Below are 25,809 nucleotides of genomic sequence, written 5' to 3' on the forward strand. Positions count from 1 at the left end.
ACAGGTGTCTTTTATACTGATAACAAGTTCAAACAGGTGCCATTAATACAGGTAACAAGTGGAGGACAGAGGAGCCTCTTAAAGAAGAAGTTACAGGTCTGTGAGAGCCAGAAATCTTGCTTGTTTGTAGGTGACCAAATACTTATTTTCCCGAGGAATTTGCAAATAAATTCATTAAAAATCCTACAATGTGATTTTCTGGATTTTTTTTCTCATTTTGTCTCTCATAGTTGAAGTGTACCTATGATGAAAATTACAGGCCTCTCTCATCTTTTTAAGTGGGAGAACTTGCACAATTGGTGGCTGACTAAATACTTTTTTGCCCCACTGTATGTATGGTGTTGGTAAAGAATTCAGCCTCTTGAAACAGGCGTAGGTGATACCCCTCCACATGCCATATCTTTGTTGTCGGGGCTACATTCAATTAGTGGCACAAAATCAGATTTGTAGCTGAAACAGATTTTATCTTACTGATTTTAATATGAAAAATCAATTGTTCTGTTCCCATTTGGTACTGTAAATGTAAAGAAACTAAAATAAATGTAAATTTACAGTGTAAATATAACATGGGAGAATACAGTACTTTCAACAAAAACAAATTAAAGTTTAAGATTCATAGTTTGTGTCATTCAAAATAACCGTTACAACAATATACTTTACAACTGTTACCAATTATGTCATTCATCTGTGTCATTGGTGAAGTGAAACAGCAGTTTATTTGGGCTGAAATGAAAACATTCCACCATAAGTAACTTCAATGAAAACAAGTCAACTGTCATCTGTTGAAGACAATAAATATTATTTAGCAGGTTTAGTATGGTTGAATCACATAATAAAATGACAAACAGCACCTCATTGTTGTTAGTATTATTTAAAGTAAGAGCAGGCAAAAATATATATATATATATATATTTATTTGTTTTAATTTGTTTTAAACAGTTTGTGATTAAACTGTTGTGTAACATTCAAAGATTCACACCTTTAACTCTACATAACGTGACTCAAAGTGTAATCTCAAACTGTCATTCATACTATTCCAGACAAAAGCTCTTAAGCACCATTTTGTGTTCAGAAAAAGTCAAAGACATCAATTCAGTTCCAATACGTTTTTTCTCTCTAAGGAAAACATTCTAAAACAAACTTTCTAGCCCACAAAGTCAATAGTTTGACATGTATTCACTTTTTTCCAGAGAGTTAGATGAGAAGATTGATGCCACTCTCATGTCTGCATTATATGGAGCTAGAGCTGGAAGTCAATTAGCTTAGCTTAGCATAAAGACTGGAAGCATGGGGAAACAGCTAGCCTGGTTCAAAAACACCTACTGGCACATAACTCCCAGTAAAACCATTCATTTGTTTTACATTTCTGACTAAACAAGGGTTTAATGAATGAGCTTTAGATTACCTGGTTAGCGCTTATGAACTTTTAGCCAGGCTGATTGTTTTCCTCTGCTTCCAGTCTTTATGCTAAGCTAAGCTAAGCTAGTCAACTCCTGGCTCTATCACCGCAGTTGACGTAAAAACATGAGATTTCTCATCTCACTCTCGGCAAGAAAGCAAATAAGCATATTTCCTAAAATGTCAAACTATCCCGTAAGATTGTTTAAAAAAAAAAACTTTGCATGCTATTTATGCGCTGCACAATCCTTACGTGTACTTGGTTGAGCTTCTAGTGATGTATTAATTTGACAGATTTGACTGATGCCAAGTAGCCAAATAAGAGCCTCAAACTCGCCCAATTATCATAAAAGTAACCAAAAAAAAAGAAAATTTCCACTTAAGAGTTCTTTGTGCAATACTTTGATACCTACTATGTAGTTAGGTGTGTGTGTGTGTGTGTGAGATGATTTATAAAAAATAAATAAAAATAATAAACACACAGAGCTTGGTTGCAATTACAACAATAAACATAACTGCATAACATTACTGGATTTGTCATGTGGTAATCTCCACCAAGTCTTTTGAATAACGTTATATAATGAATTGAGATTTGTCAGTCAGTTTAGTTTATAAGTCAGTGTGCCTGAACTAAGTGCCCCGAAGTGATTGTGTAATATCAATGTAATCCCTTTTTACCAATTTTATTTTTTAATATTTAAAGATGTCAAAGATAAAGGCTGTGTCTATCATTACATTGTGTTTAGATTCTGTCTTTCACAAACGTGACTAAATTCCTCAGATACTGTCGGCCCTCTTTTAGCCTCCTTTTGATTTCTGAACTTGTGTGTAAGCAGCAGCTTTATGAATTCTCTGATAGAGAAGTCATAGTCAGATGATTTTAATGCTTTTCCCTCTGTAAGATCAAAAAAGCAGACCCATAAAGACCCACAAACACTGGCTCTAAACCAAATGAGTTCTCACTTATGTGATGACATGCCCATTTATTTTTAAGCAAGCTACATTTTTAATGGAAATGGAGCCACAAAATGTGTTTGAGAGAAAAACCCTGTTCGTTTTTTCCTCTCAGCTGTGTCCTTCTCAGCTTGTCTTTAGTCTTGAGACGAGAAAAGGCATGCAGGGAACATACATTTTCCATATGAATAATAAATAATATAGAATGATGGTTATTTTTTGCCATGTGAAAGACTGTAGAGAAGCAAACTAGTAAAGCTCATGACTAAGACTTGCAATAAATTTGTTCTGGATTTTACTAAACTGCAAAAAACTGTTTGGTTTAAAAAATAGTCACGTTTTTTAAATATTAGTTTTAAAGTTCTACTGTAGCAAATAAATATGCATACCTATTGCTTGATGATCATGGCTCTGCTTTACTTCGTGTTTAATGCATCTTTTTCTGTGGACATAAGGGTTCTGTAATAAATGAAAGTTACTACAAAAATGCTTTGAAGCACATTTCCTTCCTGTTGACTGATTCTTGGTTTTGGGTTAGCAAGTAGATATTTCCTCCAAATATTGGCCTCAAAAAAAGCAAAGCAAGAACTGCATTGCAAACACTTAGCCTTAACATTTTCATCATCTTTGTCCTTTATTAATAGTTAACTTGTGAAGACAGACGATTAAATCAAGCATGCTAACAGGTAACAAATGTAAACATGTACCTCAGTGGCCATTAAAGGCAAAATACATCTCTAAAGCATGTTCCATTAATTATCTAGGTCAATTTACGTGAACATACCTGCACTTTGAAGTTTTACTTTAATTATATATAAATTTTATTTTTGAAATATTGTGCAGTTTTAAAATAAGGTAAGGGGTGCAGCCATTATCAGTATCATCTGCATCACCTAAATATGCATCACCAAAACAAAAAATGCACGGCTCTAATACAATATATGTATCGTGTGTGTGGTTGTAGTGTTTATATATGAGAATAACAAATACTTGATATCAGAAACGATGGAACTCTGAATGCTTGTTGAGTTAACAGTTGTATTATTCCTAATAATCCTGGCAGTTGATATAAAAAGAAGAGTTCATCAATTACTTGAGGAAATTACTCTGAGACAGTTTCAACATCTGGAAAAACTGTCTTTTCCCACCGTCATGGTGAAATAATGCAAATGAGTCGCTGTGTGGCCTCAATTAATAAAAGATGCACCATCTGCAATTTAAGTCACACGTCTATTTTACGTGACATGCAAAGAATCTCTTACAAACGATTCAATAACAAACCAGTAGGTCATGCTGTTTCTATTCTCTTCCCAACAGAGATACAACTATGTTCTTCTGTTGACACTCGCAAAATCGAGATAAAATCAAACCGCTCAAGCTATTTTTCCATCATAGTGCGATGGGAAAATAAATCAAACGTATGTACAAACATAGAGCTGTCAGTGTTTTTGTAACCTTCCAGTGTTCAATTTTACAACAACAGAATCTGGGCTACGACCTCGACTTCTCAACATGACGTTCCCTTGTTAGCCAACAGCTACACCCCTGGTGCGTCTTCAAGACCACACTGTTGCCTAATCTAAATGGTGTGCCCAGTGCAGACTCAGCTCTCCAAGTAATGTGGATATTACTGGATTCCAGCTGAGTTCACAGTTAACCTGATCAGTTAACCTTCCACTCTTCAAGAGAAAATGTCCTCTTTGTCCAGTTCTGGTGAAGCAGGTCTAGAAATGTCAAAAAGAGGCTTCGGAGAGCCAGCACTTGATCTCCTCACTTTGAGGAGTTGAAGTGCTTCTGTGAGTTGCGCCTCCAGGCCGGACATTCGAACATTCAGGTTCTTGAGGTCGTCCTTCAGCTCTAGCTTGAGCTCCTGAAGCGAGGCCTGAAGCGTTTGCTCTTGGATGGGGTAGAAGGCGCTCTTGGTCTCCGGAGGCTGGACGGGACTGCGGTCCTGGGGCGTCATGCGGAATTCGCCCACTTTGTCCAGGCGCAGGTCACTTTTGGTGATACCGCTGTCACATGAGTCTGTCTTCTTTAGAGACATCTGTGACTCATGCGCCTTGGTACGTTCAGGTAATGTCTCCATGGATTCGGCTTTAGACACTTTGTTCCAGTTGTCGGCTTTGGCCATGGACTCTTTGAAGCGACCCCAGCCTTTGACTTTGACGGGTTCGGCAGCCCGGCCTCCCACCAGAGAAACTGGAGTTGGGACCTGCAGCTTCGCCTTGTTTGAGGGATTACAGTTAGGGGATGTTGAAGATGAAGGCCTTGAAGATGAGGGTGTTGCTGGGCTTTCCGTCACTGTGACGATGCTGGTAGTTGTGATGGCTGTTGTAGTTATCGGGATGTCCACGTACATAGGGCCCTTCTCGATATCAAGGTCATCTAGTTCTGGTTTGTCGGTCACCAGGCGGGCTTCCTTCTGCTGTCGAAAGCGCTGGAAGAGTTTTCGTACCGGATGATCTGGTGGCAAATTTAGAGGGGCTTCATTTTTACGTCTCTGTCGCTCCTCTTCCTCTCGTTTCACATCACTGATCTTTCGGAAGACGATCTATAAGAGAATTTAGAGTTCTCATGACTAAAACACCATCATAATAACCATGAGGTTTGTTGTGAATGCTACATGCACAGAAGCAAATTATATTGCAATGCTTCTTCTCAAAGTCAATTTAGTCTCATGAAGTGAAGAATTAATAGTCAAATCAAAATCAGTTAGATGAACAGGTGCATCTATCTAACTGATAGTATAGTTTGTGTGAGGAAGTCAATTTTTCAAAATATGTGTGCTTTGTAAATGTCACCTTTAAACGGGCTATTCCCATGACACAGAGGGGAAGTTCATATCATGCCCCTGGCTTCAGTGGGCGTAGACACACTGTTATGCCTTATTTCCACTGCATAGTTAGGCTCGACTCAACTCAATTTTGAAACCAGGTCCTTTTCTCTAATTCGTTTTACACTGCAGATAGTACCCCATCAAATGTAGGTGGGATTTTCAGCTGATTGCAATAGAAACGTCGTGTGAATCTGCCGTGACATAATCCTAAACACGGCACTCGCTGAATCCAACCAAACAGAGGAACGTCTGCACCTTGTCAATTGTACGCCATAGTTTTGCGGGCTGCCATTTTTTTCAAATCTCACGCGGCTGTAGTTCCAATGAGACAACGTGTAGGGGGACCGAAGCAGCGGGACGCGCGAGCTGTAGTTCCAATGAGACAACCTGTAGGGGGACCAAATAGGGAAAAGTTACATAGTATGCCTTTAAAGAAATTGCGGTAGCTTGGTTAATTCAAAATGGCAGGTTTATGCAGAATGTCCCGTGTCCATGACAATTCTAGTGACGATACTCAATGTGCAATCAGTGATCTGCAGTGTTTTAACTCCACCCTCTAGTATCGGCTCAGCTTGCTTGGAACCTTAAACCAAGGTGTTATTAAAAAAAGTACAAGGTACCAGCTACTATCCACAACTTTTGTCAATGGAAAACCAAAAAAGAGCAAGTTGAGTTGAGTAAAGCCATTCCGTACCACGCAGTGGAACTGCTTGATAGCTTAATTCATATTCCATATTTTTATGTTCTAGGTTTTTGTTTTATTTGGTTTTTAACAAAAAATAATTGCTATGCATGGTAGTTCATTCTTTTTCTTGGAAACAGTAGATTGACAAAACAATCCCAACTTAAGATCAATTTACTATTTTTCTCAGCTGAGGGTAAGCAAAGCCGTTTTTTTCAGAAAAGCCAATTAAAGAATCACTCTATGATTTATGATAACGTATACATTGTCTGGTTAGAAGAACAGAGGTTAGCTGAAGATTTTTTTTTTTATCTATATATTTTTTTTATCTTTTTTTTGTCATCTACTCGAATGTTGTTCCGGGGCATAATGCTGAAAGGCAATAAACACAAAAGCAGTCATTATTAAAAAAGGTAAGACAAACCATTTTTCTTTTCAGTCTCATAGCAACACTGTTTTTACAACTTTAAACTACTCAAATGTGGAACATATCGTGTGCTAGATTTCCAAAATCGAAAACACAACCTCCCAAGCTCCATTTGAAGACAGCGTTTGGCTCCTTATTCAATCTATCTCTGGATTTCCCTGCTGTATACATTCAGAAAGTATGGGACCCTGGTGAATAGTGAGTTAAATGCAGCAGATGAGATTGCCTCTTCATATGCACACTTTTGGGCAGGCTTAGCTTATTATCAATGAGGTAAGGATTGGTAGCCACACTTGAGTTGTTGATCGCAGCTGTTCATTTTTGAATGAAGGATGTAAGAGTGGCTTTAATATGTGGTGGCTGTTAATGGAACTGTGTTTTTGTTTGAAGTCTAATATATGTTGTTTAGATGGGCTTGTACGTCGACATTACTGTTATTAAATCTAGAAAATGTACCTTTTTCTAAAGGATTTGCATGTGGAATGTTTCTGGTAGCAGCCACATTTTGGGCTTTCTTGCTAAAAGTTAGATGATAAGATCGATATTACTCTCATATCTGTCTTTAGAGGTGCTGGTAGGTGGATTTTGTACGTTTAGACAGAGCCAGGCTAAGCTGACCATCTCCTGGCTGTAGCTTCATATTTAACTGACACAGAGTGGTTATCAATCTTCTTATCTAACTCTTAACAAGAACGCGACTGAGCGCGATTCCCAAAATATCAAACTATTCCTTTAACATGAGCAGCAACTGTGGCTAAACACAGAGAGAGAGAGAGAGAGAGAGAGAGAGAGAGAGAGAGAGAGAGAGAGAGAGAGAGAGAGAGAGAAACAAGCTGTAAAGAAAAGCACACATGTAGCCCACACACATTACTATGTGACCTCTGGTAAGCACAGTGCAAAAAACTACACAGCAATTATGACTCGTCACCAAAAATAAAAACAGCATGCAGGATGTCTAAACGTTTAAAGTTCAAGCTCTTATTTAAAAAAAAAAAAAGGGTCTGACCAGAGAAGGAGTAACAGGTCAAAAGGAGTTTTTTGTAATTGGTAAGAAACATGGTAATGGAAACGTCTATATAGTTTGACAAATTGTGCTCCGTTCTTAACATATATATTGTGTAAAACTTGAATTTACTCAGTTCAATAAATGATTTGTGTGTACAGTTGTTGTGGAAACGAGAGAGCTGAAGTCTTCAGACATTGAAAATACCATGTAAAGCCCAAATCTGAACTGAGTGAACTGTAACTTTTTGTTTTTTTAGCTGCTCTTTGAAGAGTCACTCACTCTCTTTCGCAGGTTGTAAGTAAGCAGCAGATTTCTTGAGAAGTGGTTGGAAAACGCTGTGTAGAACTCCAGCACTTTCTGCAGGGCGTCACGTTTAATGACGTGGAGGTCGCAGTAGGTCAGAGCTCGGACGTTGGCACAGGCTTGAGCGAGAGTCACTTCTTTCCAGAAAACATCCCCAAACACATCTCCCTTACCTTTGGAGAGAGGACACAGTTTAAACCAGGTAATTCTTCCAAAACGTAAAGAAATAGAGAAATATTTACCTGTTAATTCAGTACCACTTCTTTTTTTTTTTTATAAGGCATGTTTTATAAAGGGTTTAGAAGTTGTAATGGCTTTAATTATGGTTAATAAATTATTTACTTTTTTTTAATTTACTATAAATGAGTTTTGAATTTTGGGTAGCCAGTTTAAAAAAAAATCCCATTTGCAGTTCTTAAGGCAGGTCTCCAGTTGAGAGGGTATTTCCATACAACTATACAACATTGTGTAGATACAAATAAATACAATTTATGAAAACTTTATACTGTATAGTGCTAATAAATGCTAAATAAAGAGCTGAAAGAACTAACTAAAGAAACTAAGTAATGGTGTGTTTTACAAGCTGTCGACCTGAAAGTTCTTCTTTTGGTTTATGACAGACTTACGAAGCATTAACATTATTTATTAACTACTATAAAAGCTATTGATTATAGCTTATTAACTTAGACAAAAAGCTTATTAGATAATTTAAGAAACTTAACTATTTATAAGTGCTCAACATGCTGTTATTTGTGCAGCGCAGTCAGAGCTGACCAAACTAGATGCAGAGAGAGCACTATTTTCATGTGAGTTCTATGTTTGAAAAGCTCAACTTGACCATTATAAATATAACTATGAACCATGCAAGTGTTAGTGACTCATTGTAATCAAAATCGACAGCTTCTCATACACTGTGGCTGCAGAATATTCAGGAATGTAATTTCACAAGACTGAAAACATCTGATTACTTCTTTGAACTGCAGGATAAAAAACTTATTATTAGCTTATTAAAAAAAGACCAAGTTGCAAAAGCAATAATCAAACTATCTCTGACATCCAGATGAGTTTCAATAATTAGGCTAATAACATTTAGATCTGCTGTATGTAGAGCGGTCTGGAAATGAGAAGTCAAACAGCACCAGTCTGAGGATAAAATTAGATAGTGTGTCTTGTACTTTACATGTTTCGGTTTTACACTGCCATTAGGTTAATGAGAACCTGGTTTAATAGTAGTAACTTGTTTATCACTTCAGGCTCCATTACAGTCTCCATCCGGCCAATGGTTTTAGCTGGATAGTATATTGATCGTTGCAAAGAGGAACCGATAGCAGGTTATTGACAAAAAACAGCCAACAGCCCACACTGGGCCTGCCAGAGCAAGCGATCCATTATTCACTAAATCAATTATCTGACAAATTAAAATGAAGATGTAAATTGGAAATACTCTGCTGGGATTTAACCAGGCCAGCATAAGCAAGGAAATAATTATTTATCACATTGTTTGATTACATCAAGGTGCTATGGAAGAAAAACGGGGCTCACAAATATTAAAAATGTCAAGGCAGTTAGTAATTGGCCTGGTTCTTTCCTGTTCAATATGCATTAGACATGGGTTACTACAGTTAAGAGTACTTCATAGAGTCAGACAGCATCCAAATTATACTCTAGTCAGGTCGAGAAGGGTCTCATTTTACTCCCACAGGTCTCTGGTCTGTAGTATGTGTCCATATATCTATAATCCAGACCGTATTCAAAATGTTACTGAGAGGGATCTGTGACAAACAAGTTATTGTTCAAATCCTGAGTTCATGACTCAGCAGACAATGATCCCCAAACTATTAACTAACCATCTATTTTCACTGCAGTCGGAAACAGCTTGTAAAGTGAATAAAAGAGGATTTTAAGTAAAAGGAATATATTGTTACTATGACGCAAAACCGTTTTGGAGGCCAGTTTAGCTGAAATGTTTTTCCACTGTCATCATCACTGCCAATTTTTTCTGCATCTTAGATCTTAAGAAATCCATAACTTTATGTAAAGAAAAAGTTGAGCAGATCTGGGGCAGGTCTGTCAATTGGGGGAATGGGAAGCCTTGACTGCCTCGTTCATGAAATAAACACAAGTGGTGAATTGCATTATTAATTACGTCATAAATGCTCAGTGTAGTTTGGTGAAAAGACAGATATGCATCAGAAATTGTTACAAATGTACTTAACACTCACCTAAAATGGCCACCACCTCGTCATCCTGAATGACCTCCAGTGATCCAGACACCACAAAACAGAGACTATCCACACTTTCACCAGCGTGGTAGATCAGGTCGCCAGGGGCGCAGTGGATGGTCTGAAACTCCATGGCCAGCGCTCTGAGGCACCCATCGCTGGCCAGCCGGAAAGCCGGGTGCTCTTTAAAAACCTTCCGGTTAAGATGAACACAAATATCTGCTCTCATGTCCTTTGGACAAATCTGCAACACCTGGGAAGAAACAAGAGTAGAGAGAAAAGCTGTATGATGACTCATCAGATAATAATGAAATATACTTTAGAGCTAGTAGACATGGTATAATGCTCCTAACCAGAGGGTAAATGGTTAAAGGTTCACTGACATTAAATATAACCTCATTCCTTTCTTGCACAGAAAAGTGCCCTGTGCTCCTATTGGTTAACGTCATGAAAGTTCTTAAGGCAAGACATGCTAGTCTGTTTTTGTATCGATGTATTGAACTGGATACAGCGCGACAGTGTTAGGTGGGTATACTGTGGCTTCTATGACCGATAATGGGACGACAGCAACTTAATTGACTTGAGCATAGATATTCACACATCTGTAAAAGGCTTGTGTTTGAGAGGAAAAATTGCTTACCTTTGGCCTGGCACGAAATAGATGTCATATATTTTTGGGAATTTTGCAATATAAATGTTTGTCTGAAACTTAAAGTCAGTTGAACCCTACAGTCATAAAGAGAACATAACGACAAAATATAAATGTTCAGAGAACTTAAAAAAGCTCTTTTGAATCGTAATGATGTTAAGGTCCGTCTGTGATATTTGTGTGTTTTTATACCACAGATGATTTAGAGCTTCTTTCTTTTTCAGTAGCTGGAGGAAATACTTCACTAGGATATGACTTATCTATTGGTTGGGACTGAACATGTCCAGTATTAATTACCTCGCCTATCTGCTGTGTGTCACTCAATGGTAGCATGTTGTTGAAGCACACCTAATCAACAGGATGCCAGGCGGTCGCAGGGCTCTGCTTTTAAAACAAATCTCTTTGAAGATGAATGTCAAGCAGAGAGGGATTATAGGCCATTTTTAGACACTACACAGTAAAGAGAACACAATAAGTATCACATTTCGATTTTGACTACATATTTCCGAGTGATAAAATCCTATTATAAGATAAGATATAAGATATTATAAGTTATATAGTTATGTTTCTAATTTGAGGTGAAACTTTTTCCATGATTGGATTTTTGGACAGGTGGATTTAAATGGGACAGCGTTATGAATGCTTTCTGGCTTCGAAACAATCAGAGCACCACCGGTTCAATCTATCTGCTGCCAGCTTTTAATGCTTAATTTCCACACTCAAATCATTTCAGCATCATCTGCTTTCAGTGGGATGGCTGGTGTAACTGTGACACAAAATAACCGTATGACAGTTTTTACAAAACCAGTTAACAAAAAAACCCAATTATTGATAGATAGAGAGATAGATAGCTAGATACAGAGAGAGAGAGAGACAGAGAGAGAGAGAGAGAGAGAGAGAGAGAGAGAGAGAGAGAGAGAGAGAGAGAGAGAGAGAGAGAGAGCAAGATAGAGCATTAACAGCATATGTTTGTGTTTTTGGTTCTGCAGCCAACAACCTCAGAAAAAAAAAGTGAATTCTATAATATACAATATATATTTGATTTATATACTATTTATATCAAACAAATGATTCTTCATTTGTATACATTATTAACAATCTTGTAATTAACACATTAAGTCAAAATTGGTTTTCATTATTTCCATAATAATGGTAGTCTTGAGGATGATAAAGAAATAGCAGGATTACAAGGAAACTACCAGTAATCAAATGCCTTAACAGAGCCCTTAAAGATGAGGCAGTCTGACGTACCTTTTCAGTGTCTATACCCCGTGACATGGACCAGGTGGAGGCAATGTAATCCATAACTCTTTCACTCAAGCCCTTGGGCACCTGGTAGAGCTTGAGGAAGTCCCGGACGCTGTTAATCATCTCATGGTAACGATTTGTGTTGGCGTACATCTGCTGGAAGATTGTTGTCACATTACCAAAGATGGTGGCGTAAAGAAGAGCTGGGGAAATACAGAGAAGAAAAGGGAGAGGTTTACATTTTGATACAAGTTGTAGATATCTACCAAGTTTTTAGCTGCTTGTATGGGCTCAACTTCATGAGGAAAGGTAAATTATGTGCTAAAATAAATCTGTGTAAATGCAAATAATCGTCAATTTATTGATTTCATAGACACTGTGCACATACATTTGGGTATCTGGAGTGCCTACCAACCCACCATCTGTAAATTAAATAAAATTATTTTTTATTTTATTTTTTTTAGGGGGGGGGGGGTGCCAAGATCAGAAAACATGGGAATCAATAAACTATTCCGATTGGGCTCTCCTTGTTATGTCATATGCAAGCTCATTACAATCTTCACCCATGGTTTGAGAACTGTGGTGCACCATGTTTTTCTAGCAAGCCAATCAGAGCCGACTGGGCTTTTCAGGAGGAGGGCTTAAAGGGCAAATGCTAGATCGGATCTGCTAGACGTGTCGGCGTAGTTAGGTTTAGGCATGAGGAGTGGGGATTGGTTAGGGTTAGGGTAAGAATAACAGGGTAAGCCAATAAGAGGCAGAATAAGGCAAAAATATATGTGGGCCACAAGGCACGTCCTGCGACGTCGACATGTCTAGCAGATTCGATCTAGCATCTATCGGCTTAAAGAGACAGGTGCTAAAACGGAGCGTTTCATAAAGAATGAGAGAAAGAATGTTTTTTTTCAACATGAAATCATGTAAACATGTTCGATACAAAATACAAGTATGAACCTGAAAATGAGCATGATACATCTCCTTTAATAGGCTTATAAACCCAGGGCAGTACATTTTAAGAATAAACATGAAAATCTTTAAATCAGGGTTCAAAATGACATAAAAAAATTACAAAAACCTGGTTTACGAGGACAAAAGTCTCAAAAACTTGGTTAACGAGGACATAACATTTCCAAAAACTGGTTTAAAAAGACAAAAATAAATCTACAAATCTGGCTACTGCTACTTGGGCGGCGTGATTAGCGCAAAACCTGAAAAGTACCGTTACTCTCTGTTCCTCACCATGGGGCTTCTCAGGTGCTGCGTGCAAATTACTTCGCCAAAATAGCTGAAGTAGCAGTGCCTTGCCTTCTGAGAATATAGTTCCCAGTTTGTATACGGTTAGAAGATGGCTGTGTCTCATGTGACCAGGGGCACCGCCATGAATTTTGGGCCCCATGACAAAAAATCAAATTGGGCCCCCTCTGCGCAGCTGTTGTCACCACATCTCTAGGACCTAACTGTCCCATCAAAAGCTTTACATGTCTGTACAACTGTCTTGCTTCTTGTAGTTCAATACTAGTACTAGCACAATATTTACTGCTGGTGATTTGTACATGCATGCAAGTCTAGTATGCAGTTCACTATTTGATGCAAGATTAAAAGCAACCATAAAAAAATGTGCTGAAGGCCATCTTTTACAGTCTCAATGTATTTGTATTGTAAAATTTGACAAAATGGAAAATTCTCTTAACAAAATTATTATTATTAATTATTATAATTATTAATGAAAGCTTTAAAAAAAGAAAAACGAACAAACTTAAATATATGTTAACTTTTCAATCAAAATAAATTAACATCATCCTCTCAAAACAATGAAAACAGCAGATTTTTTAACTTAGCTGCACATATATGCCAACAAGAAAATAAAGTGGACATGTAAAATGGAATTTCCACACCAGGGTTATTATAGTGCTACAAAACAGATGAAGTGATCACTAAATCAAAATGTTTTGAGGTTTGGAATATGGTCATAACAAACTAACAGTACCAGTTAAATTAAAAAGGTATGAATAAGAACAAAGGACTCCTGGAAACCCCAACTTTTCTCTCAAATAACAGGCATGACATTGAACACAATGTTGCTCACCTTCTTCACTGGGACAGGGAGGGGCACAGTTAGGGGGAGACTGGGGTCCTGCTGACTCATCTGTTGTTAAGTCTGCTAAAAGGGGTAGGGACAATGATTTAATATGAATATCTTGCTAAACGTTTCCCTGCACTGATTAAATGGTGATTAAATGTAGGCTAACACTAGTCTGTAGCTAGCTAGCTTATTTCACTATGGACATTTAGCCAACAGGTTAATACCACTCACAGACTATAGGCTATCCACCTTTCTTGGTGAAAAACTGGGTTACGGTTTGACACCCTTTCCTTTGTCTTTCCTCTCTCTCTTTTCTCTCTTTTCTTTTTTGAAAACCAGATTTTGATTTAACGTTACTTGGCAACACTGTGGTCCCTGTAGTTCTATCGCATCTACTGACTGCAGCCAAAGAATTTCTAATAAGGGAAGAAGTTCCACTCTCTCGTTACTTCCGGCTTCTGAACTGGTTGCAGTTCCACCAGAGTTCCATAGGCCAGTGCAGAATGAATGGGACTCTATGGAGCTATACCCCTCAAAATCCACTTTTCTCAGGATATCATTTTTTGTCTAGTAATTTGAATGTTGCATTCGAAAGGGGAGGCTAAGAAAATACACACTGCTGGGTGTTAGATTTTTTTAAAGTGGCTTTTTTGTTCTAAAAAGCCTTTTAAAATGTCAATGACGTCATACACATATACGGCCAGAGATAATGTTTTATGGCAAGCTCTGAGTCGCTTCCTTTGTTCTCTCGAAGCATCGACAACACAGCTGACAGGTTAGGCTCTCCCTGTTAATACACGTGCTAGAAAGAGGTTTGCTAATGTTTTAAAGACCACGCCGAAATATTCACTCTGACATTCTGGTTCTGCTTTGGATGCCATCAAGCGGGATCTCCGATCGTAATTAGTCCTTCACTGACCAATCAGCATTCATTAGCAGAATGCTAGCGTGTTATGGGCAACAATGACTCAACCTGTAAGAAATTGAAAGGACACAAGTACTCGTTCATTCAACTTTTGACCTATAATCCATGTTGAACTTGCAAAAACTACAATCAAATCTGAGATTTCTCAACGACAATCAGGCGAAAGAGACACATTTAGCCGTCTAGCTCCATAAAGTCCCATTCATTTAGCACTGGACCGCGATCACCCCCAGTGGAACTCTGGTGGAACTGCAACCAAATTTGGTACAATGGGGCTGAATAGGGAGTGGAACGGCTTTCCATAGACGGGCTTTGCTGCAACTAAACACCGTCACTGAGTGCATACGGCAGGACCAAACCATTTCATGCAAATACAGGGGGGTGGTCAGTCTATTTGGCTGTTTACTTTTTGGTCAATGGGGATATTTAACTTTTACTGCCAAAAACAAGTAAAAACAAAGAGATCATTAATTGTATTTATTATATTTGAAATATATATACTGAATGATGATGGTTTAATATTTTTATATTAGTTTTTACCTATTTTTTGGGGCCCCTGTCAGTCATGGGCCCTTGGAATTGTCCTAACTTTTCCCCCCTATATGGCGCCCCTGCATGTGACCTTGTTATTTGTACACGCTGTGACTATACAAATCACAACATGTAAATAGGAAAATGTTGGCGTTATTTTGTCACTTATTGGGAGCAGTAGCCTAGATGGAGCCGGCTACCTCCAGGATCTATGCTAAGCTAGGCTAGCGGTGGGTGCGTCAGACAGAGTTACGACACGCACGGAGATGAGAAGGGTATGTATGGACTTATCTAACTCTGGGGGATACGATAAATAAGCTAAAGTCCCAATAAGTCGGCGTGTTCCTTTAACTTGTCTTGTGATAGAAGAATTAAAGAAAGAGTACAGCAGTGCATCTTTGAGGTGGTTGAACTGTTGAAACAGCTGGCGTGTGAGTGTGTGGATCAAAGCTATCAGATGTCTGCTCTGAGTCTGTAGTGTTCTCTTGGCAATGGGTTGCCCTAATTAGCCCTGCTAGAAGGGACGGAGAAGAAACATGCCAGCCACACATTTCAATTATTCTCAGATGATGACAGTAACCTGTACATGCATTTGTCTGTTTGTTTATTTCACAGCACACAATCAAAGTGTTGTAAAACTGCACAGGGAATAAAACTAATTAAAAAAGCGCTCAAAAGTCCTCAAGGGCGAGGATAACCACAACTTTCCTACTTTCATCACCATCGCTCACTTGTACAGCCATGCAATCAAGCCCTGCAGTATGGTATAATATTCTTTATCACCTATACACAAAGAATATGCTCTTGTTTGTAACACACTTGCAGGCATCGAAATCAGCATGTTAACAGATCAAGAAAGGTTTTGCAAAAAAAAGCCAATTAAATCTAAGATGATTTGACAATCTTCTCCTTCCTCGAGCTTGAGCGCAGATGGCAACGCTCACTTCTCTGATAAGCAGAAAATACCGTAACAAAAGAAACTCAATCTGTCCCTGTGGAGTGGTGCTTCGTTTTGTCCCCAGCATAGCTCTGTACTTGCTGACATACACAACTTCGTCGCAGCGTTGTTCGCCATCCAACAGCTGGCTTGTTTGAGGTTAGTTAAAAAAACTGTTGTCAGAAACTCAATCCCCAGGCCAACAGTTGCTATAGAAACAGGAAATATGTATAGTGCCCCCCTACCCCACGCCATCCCCCAAAATCCCTCGTCACACTGATCTTCTACTGCCAGCACCGAACCAGTGCTGGTGGTAAAAATAGAACAGTATCAGAGCATCCATATTTCATAGAGAACAGCTATGGACTACAGTAGATTGCATCTACAACTGAATCCACCTGAGGCTGTCTGGTTTATTAGATATTCAGATGTGTATCTCACAATGAAACATTTAGACAATTCTGCAGATTAGTTTTGCTAGTTTCCCTGAGAGTGTATGCATAAACCTGAGCATCAAAAAGGTAAAGAGAGAGTGGGGGGGGGGGGGGGGGCAATCGTCCTCTCATCTCATGGTTGAGATTGAAACTGAGAAAAGTACACTAGAGGTGCAGGAGTGATTGCAGAGGGATGAGAGGGAGCACTGTGCAAAATTGATCCAACGGTCAGTTATTGCTACAAGGTGTTGCTGTCCACGCGGAGTACACAATGGCACCACGCTGTACACTGTATTGTGAGCCACACAAGCAATAGATACGTTATAAATGTTTAATATTGATATGTGGAAAGAAGGGCAATCTGTGAAAATATCCCTCCTTCCTATCAGATTAGATGTATTGTAAGTTAGTGGGGGCAGGTATCTTAATTAAATTATAATGCAGTCATTGTTACATATCTGCTGCATTGGTAAACCACATTAAGTGACATAAATAAACATTGTTCATACTGTTAATATCATGTTTTTATCCTTTTTCAGATTTAATGTATTTGATAGCAGTTTTGTTCAGATTTATGACTCATGTTTCATTGTACCAAAAACATATACAGACTACAGACAAACTGCCAGTAAGCCACAGAATTCGTGAAAATGCTCCACTAAACTTCAGCCTCTGAGGAGAAGCTGTCTTATTCACGGTTTGGATTGCTTCTCTGAGACATTACAGAACAGTTCCGCACAGAAGACTGAGGTAATGAGTCTATTGTAGGCAAGAATAACAGAGCTCCCGCTGTACTGTATAATGTCACTGTAGACTGGAATTGCCAGCAGTGTTGATGAGACTGAAAAAGAAACTGGTGAAGGCTAGATAACAATTTGAAACTCATTACAGCTTTATTTATTTGACATTATATAAATGTCACATACAGTGTTATACTGTTATTGATATACTTTAGTTTTACTACTTATAGTAGTAAGGCCTATAGTTACTCAGTATTTCCACTAGAAACTGTTAATCTGGTCTGAGAATGCTACCTCTGTGTGTCAGACCCAGAAAAATAGCTACATAAAATTGCCTCAAAAACAGTGCCACACATGGGGGAGATCAACACAGCTGTACACCTCAGTCACAAAGCGAAATTCATCTGTGCATATTTGAAAAATATCTGGTTGTAGAAGCTTGGTGATGTACGGACTGTCAGTGGCGATAGATCGATAGATAGATAGATAGATAGATAGATAGATAGATAGATAGATAGATAGATAGATAGATAGATAGATAGATAGATACGGATATAGATACATTAGTCACTGCTGATTTCTTAGTGCAAAATAACAACCCATCCCAAAGACCCAACCCATCTCCACAGAGGCCAGAAAATGTGAACAATTATTTTTTTAAATTCACAAAATTAATGTCAGAAGTTTTTAACTGGAATAAGAGATTAACTATGCAACCATCATTATCAACAGATGTTCACAGCAAAATACTGCCGCATTGACATTCACCTCCCCACACTTGAAAGAAACATGAAAAGTCACAAATATATTCAACACACGTCATTATTGAACACAGTTTTTAGAATTTAAACATGAAAGTTCCAATCTCTCTAGTATATCATTGCAGGTAAAAATGGGAATAAAAACAGACATTTGTAAACCAAAACTGTGCCCCAAAAGGGGCTGTGCTTTCAGCCTTAAAGTGTTCATGTTTTGTTGGAACATACAGAGCAGTAAATAGAGAGAGATGAGAACACAGGCCTATGCTACTGTTGATGCTACCATAGTTCTGGCACTAAATCATATCCAACCTGAGCAGCATATTCTGGGTTAAAAGAGAGTTAGGAATATTGCTCAGCTAATCATCTGTAAAGTTCTATTTTCTTTTTTTTTCTTCCTTTGTTGGCTCTATTCATAATTCATTTATTCATCTACCTCAGTGGATTGTGGCTTTAAAGAGTATATTTAACGTCTCATGTATCATGTATCTGCTACACTGGATGAAAGATAAAACGTCTCCACTCACATCCAATCATCATCATGGCCACTGCAAAGATTTTCTCACAGTCTGTCGTAGGGGCGATGTTGCCGAAGCCGATGCTCGTCAGGCTGGTCATGGTGAAGTACAAGGAAGTGATGTAGACAGAGTCTTTGTTGGGCCCGCCCTCCCACTTGCCTAAACTGGCGTTGAAGCGGTACGGTGTGCCCGCCGTCTCAGCCAGGATGTAGAGCCAGCTGTCCATGCGCACGATGTTTGTGTCTTCATCGATAACCTCATAATCACCGATGCTGAACCTGGAGAGCCAGAAATGGTCAAGAAATAAATAAGCAGTGATGTATTAGAGATTGCATTTCATTACTATTAGTTTATATGATGGTTTAACTTTTTCCAACTAAATGCTGTTGCTCAGAGTGTGACTATTTTTGGAGCAGCACCAGCTTCAATTCTTAAATATAATTCTACACTTATTTTATATAAACATTACATTTTACTTTAGGTATGTCCTTTGGATGTGCTTTTTAATATAAGCCATTACAGGTTTCTACCACACTGTCACATGTATTTTATATTTTTTCAATGTGAGTTGTAATTGTGTGTGTGAAACAAATAGACATAAACAATTATTCACGTTTGATTATACTGTCTGAGCAAATAAACAATGCTTATAATATTGGTTAGAGCCTCTTGTGGGATCCAGACTCCTAGTTTGTTAACCATGAGAATAAACAAATATGAAATCTTGCATATTAACATTGTTTGAAATCTTTTAGACTGATATGATGTTGTAGTTAGGAATATATTACTTTAAGATGCCTTCTAATGGTTATTTTGTATTGTTGGAAGTACGACACAACATAAATTGCAAAGGAATAATTGGTGTTCATCAACTATCAAATACATTCTCCCTGTTTGTATGTATGCAGGACATTAAGTTGTCATGCTGGTATGTGTGTGAGTGAAGAAATTCCCATAAACATAATAAATCAACACGTAATGGAAACTCAATGCTTCCACCACACTCGCCCCCTGAAGAGTAGATGATCTGATTATACTTTGGAGGCCTGCGCCATAAATTTACATGTTAATGAGAGAAAAACAAATTCTCTAGAAACTGCTACAAATCTTTCTGGCTTTAAGGTATTAAAAACATACAGTTTTGATGCGTGAAAACAAGTATGTTGACAAAACATAACGCATTAATTAGCTCAATCAATGGCCTCATTATATTAATTGGCTTGGCTGTTAATGTATCACAGTGATGACAGCAGTCTATCAGAATGTGTTATGTAATTTATATGCAAATACAGTAACCTCTGTACACTTCCCTTTTTGACAAAAGTTACTGTATAAAAGCAAATTTGAAAGTCTACATATTCTGTAATATATATATATATATATATATACACACACACACACACACACACATACAGTGTTGGGGAGTAACGGAATACATGTACTGGCGTTACGTATTCAGAATACAAATTATGAGTAACTGTATTCCGTTACAGTTACAATTTAAATAGTTGGTATTTAGAATACAGTTACATTGTTGAAATCAATGGATTACATGACGATACTTCTCTGTTTGAAAACGAAAAAATTAGCTATTTGCGTGATCAGTCACAATAGAGCCGGAACCGGCACAACAGAGCCAGGGCAGGAATGTGTTTCTATCTTGGAAATTCAAACAGCATTTCACATTAAAGAAAGAACAGGGAGAAGGAAATATAACTGTGCAGTGCAGCCTCTGCTTGCCAGCAACCAACCTCCTTTCAATTACTCCACCTCCAACCTGAAGAAGCATCTTAAAGTAAGTTATTTTTTTAATTAGCCAAGGGTAGTCGTCTGCTGTAGTTTTACTGGTCAACTTGCTATTTTATAATTGACGTGCGAATTTACATTCTCCTATGTGCTGATTTACTAGCCCCAGAACCACTGAAAGACTGACTAGCCCCGTTTGACATGCTAGCTAACGTTAGCTAAAATTAGCTCGTGGTAGCTTAGACTGAGATTTTTGTAGTATGCAGTTCGGGACTACAAATACAACAATCTATCTGCTTGTTCAGGTACACATTCAGCCAGTTGGAACAGAAGAACACACCAGAATAGGCCTGTTTAGTAAGCTGTGATGTGATGGCCGCATTCCTACACTTATAAAATGCAATTCAATGTGGAAGTAATCCAAGTATTCAGAATACGTTACTCAGATTGAGTAACGTAACGGAATACGTTACAAATTACATTTTTGGGCATGTATTCTGTATTCTGTAACGGAATACGTTTTGAAAGTATCCTTCCCAACACTGTATGTATGTATGTATGTATGTGTGTATATATATATATATATATATATATGGCAGGAGAAAAGTGGGGGACATTGTTTGATGAACACTACAAAGTAAAAATTAATAATAAATTGATTATAAATAAATATCATGAACATATCAGTATGTAAGTATGAACATACCAAATGCAGGCCAGCCAGTGAGCGGCCAGTCCAAAAACACACACCAGCAGGACCAGTACAGCCGCCCCATACTCGATGTAGTGATCCAGTTTACGGGCAACCCGACCCAGACGGAGAAGCCTGACCACCTTAAGTGAGCTGAACAGACTGCTGATCCCCTAAAACAGAAGTGAAAGAAGAGAGAGACAGAAAAAGAGGCAGACATTAGAAGCAATATTTATACAAGACAAAAATAATAAAAGGTTAAGTAGAATGTTACCCAACACCGGAAAGTATATTAATAACACCAAGAATAATTCACAGTAACACTTGACTTTAAGTTCCCTCATGACAATATTAACATTTAACACAGTTTTATAATACACTATAATGTAGTTGTATGCACTTATAAGGACATTTATAAAAGTAAAAGTGTTCATTAATGTACAGTATTTGTCATCAGTTGGGATTTATAATGTGCGAGCTGGATAAAATTAACTTTTTTGGGGGTAATGAGGGAGGGACAAGTGCTGCTCTTTCACTATCGACAGACAGACAGACAGACAGACATACATACATATATATATATATATATTTATTAGGGCTGTCAATCGATTAAAAAATGTAATCTAATTAATTACATACTCTGTGATTAATTAATCGCATACATAATTAACGGTGCCTGAACTGATACTTTTTAAGAAAGTAAAAACAGAAAAGAAAAAAAAAAGGGTACTAAACAACAGTTGGTGACATTAAAGAACGGCTTGTTTATTGCTAAGGCCATATGGTCAAAATTAAATGTTTGATAATAATTTATAACAATAACTTAGTTCACTAGTAAATTGCTGTTGAACGACAAAAACAACCACCAGATGGTAAAGAACATTTACAATAACTACAAATGCACCACGAGAATGTAGTTTACCAGTTTCTCCGACGGCAGTTGCAGATTGTTACATCCCGGTGTTGAATCCTCTACAGTAAAACACAGTCAAACTTTACACCGTTTAGCGTTAGCTGTCAGCATTGTAACCGTGTTTAATCCAGCTACTAGCTAGCGGTAGGCTAACGTTAGCTGCTGTCGAGTATAGTGTTAACTAGCGTCACATGCAGCGGTGTTTGTGTTGCCGGTATCGTTTGTTTCAGAGCATCAGAGAGAAGCGCAGACATATCAGTGGCACCAGATTTCAGTAGCCAGGGTTGGCAGGAAGAAGATTTTTACAAGTAAATGTTCCAATTAATGATCCAGGCAGAACATTCTCGTTTCCCTCCTTCATTTTACAGTCCAATGGTGGCTAGAACGGCTCCGGGTCAAACGTCAATATGGAATGGATTAATCTGCGTTATTTTTTTTAACGTGCTATTTTTTCTCAGATTAATTAATCGAAATTAAGACCAGAATGTGCTGCCTGGATTATTAATTGGAACATTTACTTCTTACAACACTTACAAAATCTTCTTCCTGCCAACCATGGCTACCGAAATCTGGTGCCACTGATATGTCTGCGCTGCACTCTGATGCTCTGAAACGCAAACACCGCTGCACATGACGTACTTAACACTATACTCGACAGCAGCTAACGTTAGCCTACCGCTAGCTAGTAGCTGGATTAAACACGGTTACAGTGCTGACAGCTAACGCTAAACGGTGTAAAGTTTTCCTGTAGAGGATTCAACACCGGGATGTAACAATCTGCAGCTGCCGTCGGCGAAACAACACAGAAACTGGTAAACTACACTCTCGTGGTGCATTTGAAGTTATTGTAAATATCCTTTTCCCATCTGATGGTTCAACAGCAATTTACTACTGAAATTAGTTATTGTTATTGTTATACATTATTATTAAATCATTTAATTTTGACCATATGGCCTTAGCAATAAACAAGCCGTTCTTTAATGTCACCAACTGTTGTTTAGTACCCTTTTTTTTTTTTTCTTTTATTACTTTCTTAAAAGGTATCGGTTCAGGCACCGTTAATTATGTATGCAATTAATTTCGATTAATTAATCACAGGGTATGTAATTAATTAGATTACATTTTTTAATCGATTGACAGCCCTAATATATATATGTATATATATATATATATATATATATATATATATATATATATATATATATATATATATTTATTTATTTATATTTATATATTTTCTGGCCTGGGAATTGAACCGACGACCTCCCGGTCACAAGCTCGCTTCTGTAACCTTTAGTAGCCTGGGAAAACCCTGATGAACTTCCGGCAAATTTGCTCTGCAAGTCAGTCTGGCCAAGAGCCCATTCAAGCCTATTTCCAATTTTTCCAAATTGAGGCACCAATCACAACCGTTGAGGCGGGCTTTACACAATGACAATAGCGCAGCGACGGCAAGCAGCTTTTTGTTTACATTCAACATAACGGTCACCGAAGCACAGCAACCGGTTGATGCCACTGTCGCTGCTACGTCACCCGGATCGTTGGTCTGATTGGTTGAAGGACTATCCAATTGCGCCCAGAGGCATTTGAGCGGCGTCCGTTGGTGACGCCCCTTTGGAAATGGGCTGTGAATGAAGCTTGCCCAGACCCAATCTCAGTTACAACTGAGAAGGGTCTGGTGTCAACCAGGTTAAACCTTTAGGCCACCACTATCCAAACTTTGATAGCTTTGTGTAAAGAAATACTGGGCTAGAACTTATACACACATATATGATATGCAGTATTTGTTTCTTGCCATTCACTTATTTGTAATGGATTTAAACTAAAAAACGTCCGATTTAGCAAACCTCAGTATAAGGTGACAACTGTTAATTCACTCCAAATGAGCTTTTCTATCATACAAAAGAAGCAATGAAACCCACTGTGGACATAAAGTATGATGTACTCCTGTGTTTGCTCAGGGTCTCACTTCTATATCAGATAAACTAAACAAACATCAAAACACTTGAAAGCATTTTAAAGACTCACTATGAAAGTCTATGAACCTACAGTAAATGTGATATGAAGATATCAGCAAACAGAATATACAAACAAGAGGAAAAACACAAGATTCAAAGAGTTAACATATGCTGAGTTGATTTTTAAAACATTCCTGTGCAATGTGATGACATTTTACAACTTTTAGCGGTTCCTGCCGCCTGCCTGGCAAGCAGCTAAATGTCGACTCAGCTTAACTGACACCCACTCAAACAGACAATTGCAGTCCCATCAGTTTGCTCCTGGTATTCTGTGTGTGTGTGTGTGTGTGTGTGTGTGTGTGTGTGTGTGTGTGTGTGTGTGTGTGTGTGTGTGTGTGTGTGTGTGTGTATATGGGAGGGGAATTGATCTGCTAATGTGCTGTGGTCTGCAATGTGAGTACAACTGCAGCGCTCGCTGTCACTTGATCTGATCTAGCTGCCTGCCAGACACCTCAGCTTCTCTAAATTCACTTTACAGACCTGAGCTCCAACACAATTCAATCATCAGTGCAATCGTGTTTTTGAGTTCTGCTGCAAACTCTGCAAACACAAGTTGGGAGAAAAGTGAATCACTCAATAGATATAAAAATATTTCATTAAAAGGAATAGTTAATCATTTTCGAAAAATATGCTTATTTGCTTTCTTGCAGAGGGCAAGATGAGACTCTGGTGTCCATATGCCTAATGTGAATGACAGGGCCAAACAAGCCTCTCAAAAGTTATATATGTAAAATTATAAACTTTCTGGTGTGCAAGAATGTTGTGGTAACTATTTTATGTTTTGTAAGCCAACGAGTTCTACAATGTCCAATAATGGTAAACATCATAATGAAAAGTCATACATTTCAGCTTCTGATACCCAATGTGGCCAAGTTAGCCAATTAGGAAACTCAAGAAAAGATGCTGTCAGGGTGGCTAAAAGAAAGAGGTGGTTCTTATAATGCACAACACACTATGTTAAAAAGTTCCTCTATTAAAGCATATTTGCATTGCCAGGATGACTTTTATTTGGAAATTGTAACCGTTGTGTTGCTACAGTCAATTTGTCACAATTGACATGTTTGTTACTGCTGACGTTACGACTGAATCAGCTACCATGCAACTTTAATGATGCCGTTGTTCCTTTTCAAATTGTATTGCAGAACATAATCTGATAGACGTTATCTCCTGGCAATGAAAAGCTTTAACAGGAGAAAAAAAAACAAGCATCACAAATCTTAACTTGCTTTCTGTGACATTTATTTCATGCATTGATGCTTCTGCTGTCGTAAGCTCATCGAGCACCACAGCTGAAATGTTGGTGCAAGAATAAATGTCACAATGTGGAGAGTGTGTGACTATTGCTGTTAAAGCCTGATGGAGAGTTTATCCATCAGGTCTTGATTGATTTACTGACTAGTGGATGTGTCAAACACAACGACAAATAAAGGAATCTTGAATATGGAACGTGTTCGTCAAGGGTGCATGTGTGCAACACAAAACTGTTCATAATCATATTCTAATCAAACTGAAGCCTACTTGAGTGACAGCTCGGTGGTTCCAATTCTTCCCATCACGTCCCATGCATGAATACAGGCAGAAGAGGGAGGGGAGGGGAGGCCATGCAAACAGAACGGATGAAAAAGAAGAAAACAAAAACGAAGCACAAGTAAGAGAGAAGACACTTGATCAGTAGTAAGCGATGAATAAACACATGACAAAATCAATATTCAATAAAGGCTTCAAATAAAAAGAAACATAAAACCTTTCTCTTTTTCTCTGTAAAGTGTGTGCAGTATGACCAAAGCATG

At 38.1% G+C, this 25,809-nt stretch overlaps 1 protein-coding gene across 1 annotated transcript in view; it reads right to left on the reverse strand.

Annotated features, from left to right (window-relative positions):
* Nucleotides 1-4,033: 4,033 nt before the first annotated feature.
* Nucleotides 4,034-25,809, reverse strand: part of kcnh1a (potassium voltage-gated channel, subfamily H (eag-related), member 1a) — a 41,821-nt gene continuing 20,045 nt past the window's right edge. The window contains exons 8-13 of the mRNA XM_078273022.1: nt 21,104-21,261; nt 18,661-18,929; nt 11,729-11,928; nt 9,829-10,081; nt 7,583-7,779; nt 4,034-4,903 (exon numbers count right to left, since the gene is read on the reverse strand). Of these exons, the coding sequence (XP_078129148.1) occupies nt 4,034-4,903; nt 7,583-7,779; nt 9,829-10,081; nt 11,729-11,928; nt 18,661-18,929; nt 21,104-21,261 (1,947 nt within the window). The remainder of the gene's footprint in view (nt 4,904-7,582; nt 7,780-9,828; nt 10,082-11,728; nt 11,929-18,660; nt 18,930-21,103; nt 21,262-25,809) is intronic.

The sequence above is a fragment of the Sander vitreus genome, chromosome 17 (genome assembly GCF_031162955.1).
Source record: "Sander vitreus isolate 19-12246 chromosome 17, sanVit1, whole genome shotgun sequence".
Classification (NCBI taxonomy): domain Eukaryota; kingdom Metazoa; phylum Chordata; class Actinopteri; order Perciformes; family Percidae; genus Sander; species Sander vitreus.